The 13493-nt window shown below is 55.5% G+C and overlaps 2 protein-coding genes across 10 annotated transcripts in view; one reads left to right on the top strand and one right to left on the bottom strand.

Moving 5' to 3' along the window:
- garnl3 (GTPase activating Rap/RanGAP domain like 3) overlaps positions 1 to 11030 on the top strand; it is a 34141-nt gene extending 23111 nt beyond the window's left edge. For 4 of the 9 annotated variants that reach the window (XM_068334052.1, XM_068334053.1, XM_068334051.1 and 1 more), the window contains 14 exons: positions 606 to 680; positions 1728 to 1842; positions 1915 to 1941; positions 2019 to 2123; positions 2562 to 2678; positions 2957 to 3123; positions 3379 to 3603; positions 4004 to 4070; positions 4185 to 4292; positions 4947 to 5065; positions 5820 to 5955; positions 6410 to 6469; positions 7145 to 7363; positions 7545 to 11030. In XM_068334052.1, the coding sequence (XP_068190153.1) occupies positions 606 to 680; positions 1728 to 1842; positions 1915 to 1941; positions 2019 to 2123; positions 2562 to 2678; positions 2957 to 3123; positions 3379 to 3603; positions 4004 to 4070; positions 4185 to 4292; positions 4947 to 5065; positions 5820 to 5955; positions 6410 to 6469; positions 7145 to 7363; positions 7545 to 7885 (1881 nt within the window). In that variant the 3' untranslated portion in view covers positions 7886 to 11030. Of the gene's footprint in view, positions 1 to 605; positions 681 to 1727; positions 1843 to 1914; positions 1942 to 2018; positions 2124 to 2561; positions 2679 to 2956; positions 3124 to 3378; positions 3604 to 4003; positions 4071 to 4184; positions 4293 to 4946; positions 5066 to 5819; positions 5956 to 6409; positions 6470 to 7144; positions 7394 to 7544 lie in introns of all 9 variants that reach the window. The other 5 variants (XM_068334056.1, XM_068334060.1, XM_068334055.1 and 2 more) reach the window with 3 other exon arrangements.
- A 208-nt stretch (positions 11031 to 11238) lies between these two features.
- LOC137608067 (kynurenine--oxoglutarate transaminase 1-like) lies at positions 11239 to 12692 on the bottom strand. The gene is made up of 8 exons (XM_068334085.1): positions 12616 to 12692; positions 12413 to 12538; positions 12188 to 12308; positions 12047 to 12123; positions 11893 to 11982; positions 11538 to 11724; positions 11397 to 11473; positions 11239 to 11328 (listed from the first exon to the last, which is right to left on the bottom strand). The coding sequence occupies exons 1-8, from the start codon at positions 12652 to 12654 to the stop codon at positions 11239 to 11241; spliced, it is 807 nt and encodes a 268-aa protein (XP_068190186.1). The 5' UTR covers positions 12655 to 12692.
- Between the last annotated feature and the right edge of the window lie 801 nt (positions 12693 to 13493).

Here is a 13493-nt window from a genome sequence, read left to right as displayed (position 1 = left end):
CCATGTGTGCTGAACATTGTCACCCCGGCAACCTGCGTTGTGAGTGCCCCGCCTTCTGCATGCCAGTGGCGTGTTGCTGCAGCCCTCAAACATCACCCCCAGCACCGGTGCTTTGTGGTAGAGGTGAACTGGTGGACCAGGAAGTGGTTCATCCCGTCCATGTGGGACCAGTTCCATTACTGGACAGGAGTTCTGATGTTGTCCGTGTTCCTGGTCGTGCTTCTTCCTCGTTTGCATGGTTCCTATAAAACGTGGACACAAAGGATGCTGGGATGTGACATGAGCACTCCGGTCCCCTCATTCTGGAGGCGCCTTCTGTTGTCATGGAGCCTGATGGGTCGTCACTCCTTTATGTTTGAGTACGGTGTCCAGAACCCATGAAACACCTCTGGTGTTCTCCTGACTGTGTGATTCCACTCATGACCCTGACCCTAACCCTGACCCTAACCCTGACCCTAACCCTGACCCTACCACCGACCCTACCACCTCAGGAGAAACTCAGCGTCAGCGTCTGTGTTTAACATCCGTGTTGTTTTCCTGCGTTGCTCCATGACGGAGGAGAACCATCTGTCAGAGGGTTCACGTCTGTCGTGTTTCATCTCCAGGCTCTGAAGCTGAAGACCATCGTGAGGGGCGACGCCCCCACCAGCCTGGTCACCACCAGCCTGTACAGGAAGGAGGTGAGACCTGTGTCTCGTCTACACACACCTGTGTCTCGTCTACACACACCTGTGTCTCGTCTACACACACCTGTGTCTCGTCTACACACACCTGTGTCTCGTCTACACACCTGTGTCTCATCTACACACACCTGTGTCTCGTCTACATACACCTGTGTCTCGTCTACACACACCTGTGTCTCGTCTACACACACCTGTGTCTCGTCTACACACCTTTGTCTCGTCTACACGCCTGTGTCTCGTCTACACGCCTGTGTCTCGTCTACACACCTGTGTCTCGTCTACACACACCTGTGTCTCGTCTACACACCTGTGTCTCGTCTACACACACCTGTGTCTCGTCTACACACCTGTGTCTCATCTACACACACCTGTGTCTCGTCTACATACACCTGTGTCTCGTCTACACACACCTGTGTCTCGTCTACACACACCTGTGTCTCGTCTACACACCTTTGTCTCATCTACACGCCTGTGTCTCGTCTACACGCCTGTGTCTCGTCTACACACCTGTGTCTCGTCTACACACCTGTGTCTCGTCTACACACCTGTGTCTCGTCTACACACCTGTGTCTCGTCTACACACACCTGTGTCTCGTCTACATACACATGTGTCTCGTCTACACACCCGTGTCTCGTCTACACACCTGTGTCTCGTCTACACACCTGTGTCTCGTCTACACACCTGTGTCTCGTCTACACACCTGTGTCTCGTCTACACACCTGTGTCTCGTCTACACACACCTGTGTCTCGTCTACACACCTGTGTCTCGTCTACACACACCTGTGTCTCGTCTACACACCTGTGTCTCGTCTACACACACCTGTGTCTCGTCTACACACCTGTGTCTCGTCTACACACCTGTGTCTCGTCTACACACACCTGTGTCTCGTCTACACACACCTGTGTCTCGTCTACACACCTGTGTCTCGTCTACACACACCTGTGTCTCGTCTACACACACCTGTGTCTCGTCTGCACACCTGTGTCTCGTCTACACACCTGTGTCTCGTCTACACACCTGTGTCCCGTCCTCCTGCCTGCAGCCGTGGGAGCCGCAGGCGTTCTGCAGCAGCTTCCCCCATGAGGTGGTGTGCGGTGACTCCTGGGGGGCGGCGCTGCTGGTGGCCACCGAGGGGGCGGGGCTCCTGTTGCTGGATGGTGAGTGTGCCGACCCCCAACCCCCCCGACCCGTTGAGGCTCAGGTCGTTACCCGCTGCGTTCACATTTCAGGTCCCGATCCGGCCGTGTCCTCCGCTGGTGAGTAGGTCACGTGATCTGTCAGGCGCCAGTGCACGGCCCGGTGACGTCATGGCGACGTGTGTGTGGTGTTTCAGAGACGCCAGTTTTGCCCCCGGTGCAGGTGTTTGATAAGACCATGGTGGTGAAGCAGGTGCACGTCCTGGAGCCTCAGGACCTGCTGATCGGCAGGGCAGACAAAGGTAACGTGTGTGTGTGTGTGTGTGTGTTACAGGGGCCTGTACACACACACATGTGTGTGTGTTTTGTGTTCATTTCCCTTCAGGGATCAGAATAAGGATATAAAATTTAAAAAATGATTTTAAAAATTGAATCCCAGGACCAGCTGAACACGTTCACACCTTCAGGGTTAGGGTTCTGGTTCTAGTGGGTTCTGGTTCTAGTGGGTCCTGGTTCTATGTGGGTCCTGGTTCTGAGGCCTCCTGTACTGGAGCCCTGGTGCTGGGTGGATGTAGCTGGTAGTGGGGGGGTCGTCTCTCGCTGTGTGGGTTCATTAACCTTCAGACGGTGATCAGAAGAAGCTGTATGACAGGGGGGCGGGTGTATGTTTGTCCGGGGACGGGGGCTAAAAACGACTCGCCCAATGGAGAGTGACCTTCATGGCGTTGTTGTGGTTTCAGGGAAGGACGCCCGGCTGTACGTGTTCAGACTGAGCGCGCTCAGACGCGGCCTGGAGGACCGGCAGCTGGTCAGGAGCAAGAGTGACAGCCGGGAGAACAAGCTGGAGAAGACCAAAGGTGAGGCCCCGCCCAGGAGGTCACAGGTGGGTGAGGCCCCGCCCAGGAGGGCACAGGTGGGTGAGGCCCCGCCCAGGAGGGTAAATATGGCACCCCAGCTTCGGCCCAGTCGTCTGGCCCTCTACATTTACTGTGGGCGGGGTAGCATTTGCCCCGCCCACTGAGGTGAGCTTCTGCTCAGCACATCACAGACAACCCCCCCCTCCCCCCCGCTGCTGTCGGGCAGCAACCACTGCTGATGGACACGTCCCATTGGCTGTGTCCCTGTGCCCCCCCAGGCTGTCACCTGTACGCCATCAACACCCACCACAGCTGTGAGCTGAGGATCGTCGCCGCCATCAGGACCAAGCTCCTCCTCCTCACCAGGAAGCAGCCCCGTGGCGAAGGCCTCGGCGCTGGGGGCGCGGGGCCGGACTCGCCGGTGGAGGAGTTCCAGTACATACGGGTAAGGCCACCTGTCAGGGGACACCCCGCCTCACGCGCCAGCAATCATGTCACGGGACGGGGGAACCTGTGCCCTGGTCCTGGGTGGGTACGTAACACTGGCACCGACCCACTAGTGGTGAACGGTGAGCGTTCACTGTGTGACCACATGCAGTCACCAATAAACCCCAAAGCATCATGGGAACTGTAGCCAGGGTTATTGTGATTTCTGATCCAGGTGAAACTTCATCTGTTGTCTTGTGCCCCCTCCCCTCAGGAAATCTGCCTGTGTGACCCCCCAGCAGTGATGGCGCTGGTGGACGGGCCCACGGGGGAGAACGACAACATGATCTGTGTGGCCTACAAGCACCAGTTCGACCTGATCAACGAGAGCACGGGCGACGCCTACCGGCTGCACCACACCGACGCCAGCAGGGTGAGGCACAGGTGCACGCCCAACGTTAGCAAGGGGAGGCACAGGTGTGCACCAAATAACAGCAGTGTGAGGCACAGGTGCATCCCAAACACCAGCATAGTGAGGCACAGGTGTGCGCCAAATACCAACAGGGTGAGGCACAGGTGCATGTCTAACATTGGTAGGTTGAGGCACAGAGGTACATGCCAAAGATCAGCAGGGTGAGGCATAGGTGCACTCCGAACGTCATCAGGGTGAGGCACAGGTGTGCGCCAAACGTCAGCAGGGTGAGGGACAGGTGTGCACCAAATACCAGCTGGGTCAGGCACAGGTGCACGCCTAACTTTAGCAGGGGGAGACACAGGTGTGCACCAAATACCAGCAGGGTGAGGCACAGGTGTACGCCAACATTCACCTGGAGGTTGGCACCTCCCCAGCAGGAGGGCCTCCAGCTCGCTGACGGTTCCTGCTCTGGTTCTGCCTGCAGGTGAATTTTGTCGCAGCCATCGATGTGTATGAAGACGGGGAGGCGGGGCTTCTGCTGTGTTACAACTGTGAGTCTCCGCCCACCTGCAATGAGTGTGCTAGCACCAGACGCTAACAGCCTGAACAGATAGAGGCTGGAGACAGGATGTGACCTCATCATCTGAACCCGTGTCCTCCTGCAGATGTTTGCTACTACAAGAAGGTGTGTCCCTTCAGCGGCTCCACCCCCATGATCCAGTCCAACGCCGCCGACCTCCACTTCAGCTGGAACCAAATGCCCAACGCCATCGGTAGGTTTCCATGGAAACAACACGTCAGCCTCTTCAGCTCTGTTTATTATTTGTGTTTGTTTGTTCACAAGTGTTTATTTTGGGTTAAATTAGTAGTTTGGGTTAAAACCCACCCACCCACCCACACTATCCCCCTCCCACACGACCCCCATCAGTCCGTGACGGTACACACACACCTGGATGTGTGTGTGAGCAGCACTGACCTTTCCCCATGAAGTATTAAAAGAACCATCTGGTGTGATACTCTGGATTCTCCAGGTGAACGTCGGTTCTCCTCCAGGTTCCTGGGGTGTAGTCCAAAGTGTCACACACACACACACACACACACACACACACACACACACACACACACACACACACTGAATCTATCAATATTAATGAACCAGTGGAGCCTGAACTGGTTTCTCTGCACCAGCCGGTCCATCTGGGGGGTTCTGGAGGTCCGGTGGACTCTGGTCTGGTCCCTCAGGAGGCTGGTTGAAGCAGGTCTCACTGCTTCAGGGGGTCTCAGGATAATCTGATGGATTGAATCCAGCTGGAGCAACTGTGGGCTTCACTCTGGGGTCACGGGGTAACTGGATAACCGGTCAGGTTTGACTCGGGGACTAAACCCGACTCAGGAGGTCGTGGGTTCACGCTCCCGTGTGTTTGCAGTGTGTGCATTTCCTTACATCCTGGCCTTCACCACTGACTCCATCGAGATCCGACTAGTGGTGAACGGAAACCTGGTGCACACGGCGGTTGTTCCCGAGCTGCAGCTGGCGGCGTCACGGGTGAGTGTGTCAGCATCGTCTTCATCATCATGTTCACCATCACCATCATCACCATCACCACCATCATCATCACCATCACCATCACTATCATCACCATCATCACCATCACCATCATCACCATCACCATCACTATCATCACCATCATCACCTTCACCATCACTATCATCACCATCATCACCATCACTATCATCACCATCATCACCTTCACCATCACAATCATCACCATCATCACCATCACTATCATCACCATCATCACCTTCACCATCACTATCATCACCATCATCACCATCACCATCATCACCATCACCATCACTATCATCACCATCATCACCATCACCATCATCACCATCACCATCATCATCATCATCATCATCACCATCACCATCACTATCATCATCATCATCACCATCACCATCACTATCATCATCATCATCACCATCACCATCATCACCATCATCACCATCATCACCATCTTCATCATCATCATCATCACCATCTTCATCATCATCATCATCTTCATCACCATCATCACCATCATAGCGCCCTAGTGCTGTAATATTTGAGCTTCCTGCTCCTTCAGGGTCTCATGTCAGTGGATTTTTTCTTCAATAACCAATAACCTTCTGATCATTCACACACACACACACACACACACACACACTATGTGAACCAAGTGAACGCTCTCCTCGTGATGTGTGGCGTCAGCGCGGCGCCTCCGTCCGCATACCGATCTGGTTTCCTGTCTCCTCCACAGTCGGATATCTACTTCCTGTCCTCGGCTCCGGTAAGCTCCGCCTCCACCTGCAGCTCCAGAGACACCAGCTCCCAGAGTTCCCCGCAGACGCCCACCGGCTACGAGGCGCCCACGTTCCCTTCACCGCTCGGCGACGGTAAGCCCCGCCCCACAGGTGTCGACGTTAGCGCTTCGTTGTGTCAGGTTTACAGGTGTCACCGCTACCTGTGGGGGCGTGTTTCTGACGCCGCTGCCTGCAGGAGGCGTGTCTCTGATGCCGCTGCCTGCAGGGGGCGTGTCTCTGACGCCGCTGCCTGCAGGGGGCGTGTCTCTGACGCCGCTGCCTGCAGGGGGCGTGTCTCTGACGCCGCTGCCTGCAGGGGGCGTGTCTCTGACGCCGCTGCCTGCAGGAGGCGTGTCTGACGCCCCCCTGACGTGTGTGAGATGTTCATCCAGGTGAGGGGGGGGGCTCTTCTTGCTGCCGTTAAATACTGGTCAGGTTAACCCTTCCTCTGCCAGCTGTTATTGGACGACGACCTGTTGATTGTTTGTTCTTCGGTGTTTGTTTGTTTGTTTGTTTGTTTGTAACCCTGTTCCTTGTTCCGGTCCAGACTCCATCCGGATCCCCTACGGCTCCAAGCTCTCCCTCTACACGTCTAAGGATGCTGAAGGTACCGCCCATCTCCCATGATGCACCCTGTCTGCTTGAAGCCAGCAAGTTGAACTTCGGCTGAATGCTAACAGGAACCCCCCCCACCCCACCCCCGTACTTAAAGCATGAGTGGGGGTGGGCAGAGGGAGAAAATGTTTTAAATGATGGGGGGGTGGGGGGCTGTGCACCAGTGAGGGTGTGGGGGGGGGCGGAAGAGGGGGGGAGAAGACACGTCTGCTGCAGCATGATTTACTGATCGTACCGTCACCATGGAGACTTTTGTCAGCTGTCTTCGATCCGGGGGGGGGCAGAAGGATGGGGGAGGAAGGTGGAAGGGCTGCTGACAAAAATCCCTTCCTCTAACTGCCTGTTTGTCTGGGGGGGGGGCGTGATGGCATCAGTAATGTCGACGAGATGCTGTTACTGATGTGGCTGTGCCGCCCCCTCCGCTGAGCCGCCGCCCCCTCCGCTGAGCCGCCGCCCCCTCCACTGAGCCGCTAACGCTCTGCAGGGGCGGGGCCAGCTAGCGTTGCTTTACGTTTAGTTTTCTCGGAGGAATCAAACGTGAAACTCTTCAGTCGGATGTTCGCTGCTTCAGACGTCGTCACGCGTGACAAAAGAGCCGCAGCGCGTCTGCTGCATGGCTAGCTCTCATGCTAAGCTAACGCCTGTTGCTATCGTCTCTTCCTGTCAGGTGACCCGGCCTCTAAGCACATGTTCAGGATCCCTCTGTGTAACCTGGTGGGTCGCAGCGTGGAGCGCCCCCTCCAGTCCCCGCTGGTCACCAAGGCGACGGCGCCGCCAGCCCCCGGCGCGGCGCCGCCCGCCCCCCTTGTCTGCGCTGCACACGCCCTGTCGCTGTCCCGCATGGAGATCAAAGAGATCGCCAGCCGCACCCGCAAGGAGCTGCTGGGTAACTGATCATGTGACCGCCTGACGGATGGTACATCCGCTAGCTTAGCTTAGCTTAGCCAGAGAACCAACCGTTAGCCTGGACCTGCGACACAAATGCTAGCATGGAAATGTCCCGTAGCTGTAGCTCCATGCTAAGCTAGTTTCCATTGCTAACTGTTTCCTGTTTCCTGTTGGCTCAGGCCTGACTGAGGAGCCGGGGGGGAAGTCTGAGGGGGGGAGTGTCAAACACAGGAAGCTGAGCAGGAAGAACCCCGAGGACGAGTCCCGAGGACGACCTCTGACCTCCACCAACAGCGACAGGTCCGGCTCCACGCGCCGGCGCAGGCCCGGGGTGTTGCCTGAGCTCAGTCCGCTCCCTCTGTGTGACAGGTCAGAGTCCGACCCCGACCTGGACCTCCAGCTGCACCACCCCCCCAGTCCGCAGGCGGAGCCAGAGAATGCGGTGCTGCGGGCGGAGAGCCCCCCTCTGGCCAGGGGGTTCCCCACGTCGTTTGAGGAGGACGTCCTGGACCTGAAGTGAAGACCCCCCCGATCCCCCATGTTCACCCTGTCACCCCCGTGTGTCCCCCTAACCCCCTGTATGCCCCGGATCCCCCTGTGTGCCCCCCGTCACCCCCGTGTGCCCCCCCAGCCCCCCAATGTGCTCCTCCAAACCCCCCCACTTTGTGGCTGGTCCGGTGTCTTTGTGTGGGGGTGTCCAGTGGGGTCTTTGTGTGGGGGTGTCCAGTGGGGTCCTGACCTTAGTGCTCATGAGCAGCCCGGAGACACGAGCTGATTGGACGCCTGAGGCTCTGACTCACGCTCGTGAAAACACACCCGTTCACCAAACTCTGTGCCTTTTCCCAAGTGACAAACGGAGCGTCTGGGCGGTGCAATACCCACAATGCATTGTGTGTACCGTTAAACCCGTAGCCACGCCCCCATCTGCCCCACAGGAAGCTGATCTATTGGCTGTGGCGTTGATTTACGTGGGCGGAGCTTGAATCACATGGGAGAGTTTCACACCTGCACCTGAAAAAAGCTCCACTGCATGATAAATAGAACGAACTCAAGTTTCCCCTGAAGGACGTTAACCTGAACGGGGGCGGGGTCAGTTTCACACCTGAGTCTTCTTCTTCTTTTCCTTTGGGCTTTTCCCTTCAGGGTCTCCACAGCGAATCAATTGCCTCCATCTAACCCTGTCTTCTCATCCTCTTCTCTCACACCAACTACCTTCATGTCCTCTTTCACTACATCCATAAACCTCCTCTTTGGTCTTCCTCTAGGCCTCCTGCCTGGCAGTTCAAAACTCAGCATCCTTCTACCAATATATTCACTATCTCTCCTCTGGACATGTCCAAACCATCTCAGTCTGGCCTCTGACTTTATCTCCAGAACCTCTAACATGTGCTGTCCCTCTGATGGACTCATTCCTGATCCTATCCATCCTGGTCACTCCCAGAGAGAACCTCAGCATCTTCATCTCTGCTACCTCCAGCTCTGTCTCCTGTCTTTTCCTCAGGGACACTGTCTCTAGACCAAACAACATCGCTGGTCTCACCACAGTTTTGTACACCTTTCCTTTCATTTTAGCTGAAACTCTTCTATCACACATCACACCTGACACTTTCCTCCACCCGTTCCATCCTGCCTGGACACGCTTCTTCACCTCTTTTCCACACTCTCCATTGCTCTGGACTGTTAACCCTAAGTACTTCAAATCCTCCACCTTCTTGATCTCTTCTCCCTGTAACCTCACTCTTCCACTTGGGTCCCTCTCATTCACACACATGTACTCTGTCTTACTGCGGCTAACCTTCCTTCCTCTCCTTTCCAGGACAAACCTCCACCTCTCTAGCTTCTCCTCCACCTGTTCCCTGCTCTCACTGCAGATCACAATGTCATCTGCAAACATCATAGTCCATGGAGATTCCTGTCTGACCTGGTCTGTCAGCCTGTCCATCACCATAGCAACAAGAAGGGGCTCAGAGCTGATCCCTGATGCAGTCCCACCTCCACCTTGAACTCCTCTGTCACACCTACACACACCTCACCACTGTCTTACAGTCCTCATACATGTCCTGCACCGCTCTAACATACTTCTCTGCCACTCCAGACTTCCTCATACAATACCACAGTTCCTCTCTGGACACCCTGTCATCAGCTTTCTCCAGATCTACAAAAACACAATGCAGCTCCCTCTGGCCTTCTCACCTGAGTCTCTGGTTTGAATTAAAACGACTTCTGAACAAAATTAAATTTATTCAGCGTTTAAAACAAGAACTAAACAAAGGAAACGACTTTTAGTTCCAGATTAAATCTGGACCCCCCCACGGTCTGTAAATAATTATTATCACATCGCTGATGCCCCCCCCAAAATGCCTCACTGCACCCCAGCCCCCTCCCAGTATGCCTCACTGTTCCATCCTTAAAGGTGTTTTCTTGGACGGAGTCAAAGTCGTCTCTTGAGTCAGAACAAAGCGCTCTGAGCAGTGACCCCACCCAACTGCACTGTCAGATCAAGATGGGGGGGCAGCAAACTGAGCTGAGGTTCTGATGGTACTGCTGTGGGCATGAGAGCGCCCCTGTGTGGTAGTTCCACCGTACAGCAGGCTTCCTCCTCCCCCTCTTCCTCCTCACACATCCTCTGTTCTTCCTATCAGTGTGACACCCCCCCACGTGGGAGGGGTCAGAGAAGACTCTGGGTACTCTGGTTAGGGGTCGTTACAGTGACACCTCCCTTTGGTGTTTCCTTTGTTACTTCCCCTTCCTCCCCACCGTTGGCGTTTCCTCTGTTACTTCCTCTTTTCCTCCCCACCGTTGGTGTTTCCTCTGTTACTTCTCCTTCCTCCCCACCGTTGGCGTTTCCTGTTACTTCCTCTTTTCCTCCCCACCGTTGGCGTTTCCTGTTACTTCCCCTTCCTCCCCACCGTTGGCGTTTCCTGTTACTTCCCCTTCCTCCCCACCGTTGGCGTTTCCTGTTACTTCCCCTTCCTCCCCACCGTTGGCGTTTCCTCTGTTACTTCCCCTTCCTCCCCACCGTTGGCGTTTCCTGTTACTTCCCCTTCCTCCCCACCGTTGGCGTTTCCTGTTACTTCCCCTTCCTCCCCACCGTTGGCGTTTCCTCTGTTACTTCCCCTTCCTCCCCACCGTTGGCGTTTCCTCTGTTACTTCCCCTTCCTCCCCACCGTTGGCGTTTCCTGTTACTTCCCCTTCCTCCCCACCATTGGCGTTTCCTGTTACTTCCCCTTCCTCCCCACCGTTGGCGTTTCCTGTTACTTCCCCTTCCTCCCCACCGTTGGCGTTTCCTGTTACTTCCCCTTCCTCCCCACCGTTGGCGTTTCCTGTTACTTCCCCTTCCTCCCCACCGTTGGCGTTTCCTGTTACTTCCCCTTCCTCCCCACCTTGGCATTTCCTGTTTCTTTTGTATTGAATCTACTTCCTGTTTGCTGAACCTCTGTGATCTCTAAACCAATGAAAATGTAAAAAACACCGAATGTCTTAAAATCTGTCGCCATCGTTTTTAAGCCAAGTTCCTGTAAATGTTTGTGAATCAGATGTGGCCTCAAATCAACCTGAACTGATTGTTATTGATTATTGATTATAGTTTGAGCGGTTCTTATAAACCTGCTGTGACAGTAGTCGATTCTGTTCATTGATATGTAATAAATATTTATGGATTTGAACAGCTTGTTTTCTTCTGAGGGGGCGTGGCCATCTGAACACGGCCAATCAGAGGCTGAGTGGAACGACTGAATAAAGCTTTATTGAACTTCACTGTCCAGGGCTGCACCTCCTCAGGAGCTCCTCCAGTGAATCCAGGGTGGAGTCCTTCTGCGGAGCAAGAGCCAATCAGATGGAGGGAAATGCTGGCTCATTTGCATAAGGCGTGGCTTACCTTGATGAAGCAGAAGCGGACGTGTTTGTCGAAGTCCATCCCGTGTTCCAGGCTGTAGAACGAGGACACGGGATGGTGACCAGACCCTGAGAGGAGAAACCGACACATCGTCAGCTGATCAGAGGATTGGCTGATCTGACGAGGCCACGCCCACCTTCTCTCTGATGAGCCACCTGACGACCCTGAAGTCCGTGGGCTGGTCTTCAGCGCTCTGCTCGCTGGACTCCAGCTCTGGAACAGAGACGTGCTGAGTCAGCACCGGGCCGTGGAGCAACAGATGTTTGTCTCCACTCACCGACGGACGAGATATCTGCCATCATAAAGAAGCCCCCCTCTGGCATGACGGGTTGCAGACCCACCCCCTCCAGGCAGGAGGCCAGCTTCTGCCTCTTGGGGTGCAGCATGGCCGGCAGCTGCTGGAAGTAGCTCTCTGGAGTCCCCAACAGCTGGAGTTCCCTCTCGAAGCCTCGAGCCACGGCCTCCTGGGGGGGGAGGACAGGTGTGATGGGAAGACCTCCTCCAGAAGCTGACGCGGGTTCAAATCGGGCCGGATCGACGGGTGAACGACCAGAGCAGAACTTCTCCTGGTTTCTGTCCGACACCCGCTGAAGAACGGATGTCACCTAAAACCCAGGAGCGCCGTGTCTCACCTGGGCCGCCGTGGCGCAGTGGAACACCACGTTCTGGTGGATGGTTCTCAGGTGCTTCATGATGCGTTGGGGGCCGATGGCCCAGCCCACCTGGAACAAACACCTGGTCACCAGAGTCTTCCAGGAGGACGCACCTGAACCCCGGCGGCCTCACCTTCCAGCCGGTGGCGCTGAAGGTCTTCCCGGCGCTGCCGATGGTGATGGTCCGGTCCCACATCCCAGGAAGGCTGGCTGTGGACACATGGGCGTGGTCAGTGGGCGGGGCCCGCTCTGCGTGGGACCGTGTCCTGCTCACCTATCTTCAGGTGCTGGGCTCCGTCGTACGTCAGCCACTCGTAGACCTCGTCGCTGATGCAGACCACGTCGTGTCGGACGCACAGGTCGGCCACTAGCTGGAGCTCCTCGGGCTTGTAGACCTGTGGGGGGCGTAAACCTTCACGGCGGTGCTAGAACACGTGACGCTATGGAAGCTAACGCTCTGAGCGGCACGCGGGTCGGTGCCCCCCCCTGAAGGTCTTACTTTGCCCAGGGGGTTGTTGGGGGTGTTGATGATGATGGCCTTGGTGCGTGGAGTGAAGCTGCTGCTCAGCTCCTCTGCAGAGAGAACCCAATCTCCACTGGACCGCACGGCGCCGCCCCCCGCCTTCTGCAAAGGGTGGAGACGCTCAAGGCCACGCCCACAAGACAGGACAGGACCAATGGAGTCACAGAGGAGGAGCTCACCGGCCTCAGAGGCACGAACACCGCCCTCCCTCCAGCCATCTGCACCCCACCGCTGTAGATGTCAAACAAGTGTTCGATCACCATCACCTGGGGGGGCCACAGGTTGTGTGTGTGTGAGTGTGTGTGTGAACACGTGTGTGTGTGAGTGTGTATGTGTGAATGTGAACATGTGTGTGTGTGTATGTGTGTGTGTGTGTGTGTGAGTGAACACGTGTGTGTGTGAGTGTGTGTGTGAACACGTGTGTGTGTGAGTGTGTGTGTGTGAATGTGAACACGTGTGTGTGAGTGTGTGTGTGAGTGTGTGTGTGAGTGTGAGTGTGTGTGTGTGAGTGTGTGTGTGAGTGTGTGTGTGTGTGTGTGTGAGTGTGTGTGTGAGTGTGAGTGTGTGTGTGTGAGTGTGTGTGTGAGTGTGTGTGTGTGTGAGTGTGAGTGTGAATGACAAACCTTTGTCTCCACCACTGGTTTAATGACTTGTCCTGCAGCAGCTCTCACAAAGCCTCATGTGAGCAGCATTACCATAGATGTATAGTTTTCACACACACGCGTTCACACACACACACACGCACACACACACACACACACGCGTTCACACACACACACACGCACACACACACACACACATGCACACACACACGCACAGGCTGATGCTGCACCATTTATTTCAAAGCAGACAGTTGGATGAAGTCATTAAATGTGATCAAATTTCACAGAAATATGATGTTAAAAAACAGCAGTGGTGAGTTCAGTCAGGGAGGGGTCGATTCTGTGGGACAACTACCCCAGCCCTCGTGACGTGCCCCAGCTTTTAACTACCCCAACCCTCGTGACGTGCCCCAGCTTTTAACTACCCCAGCCCTCGTGACGTGCCCCAGCTTTTA

Source organism: Antennarius striatus, chromosome 15 (assembly GCF_040054535.1).
Source record: "Antennarius striatus isolate MH-2024 chromosome 15, ASM4005453v1, whole genome shotgun sequence".
Classification (NCBI taxonomy): Eukaryota; Metazoa; Chordata; class Actinopteri; order Lophiiformes; family Antennariidae; genus Antennarius; species Antennarius striatus.
This window is presented reverse-complemented; position numbering and strand designations above follow the sequence as displayed.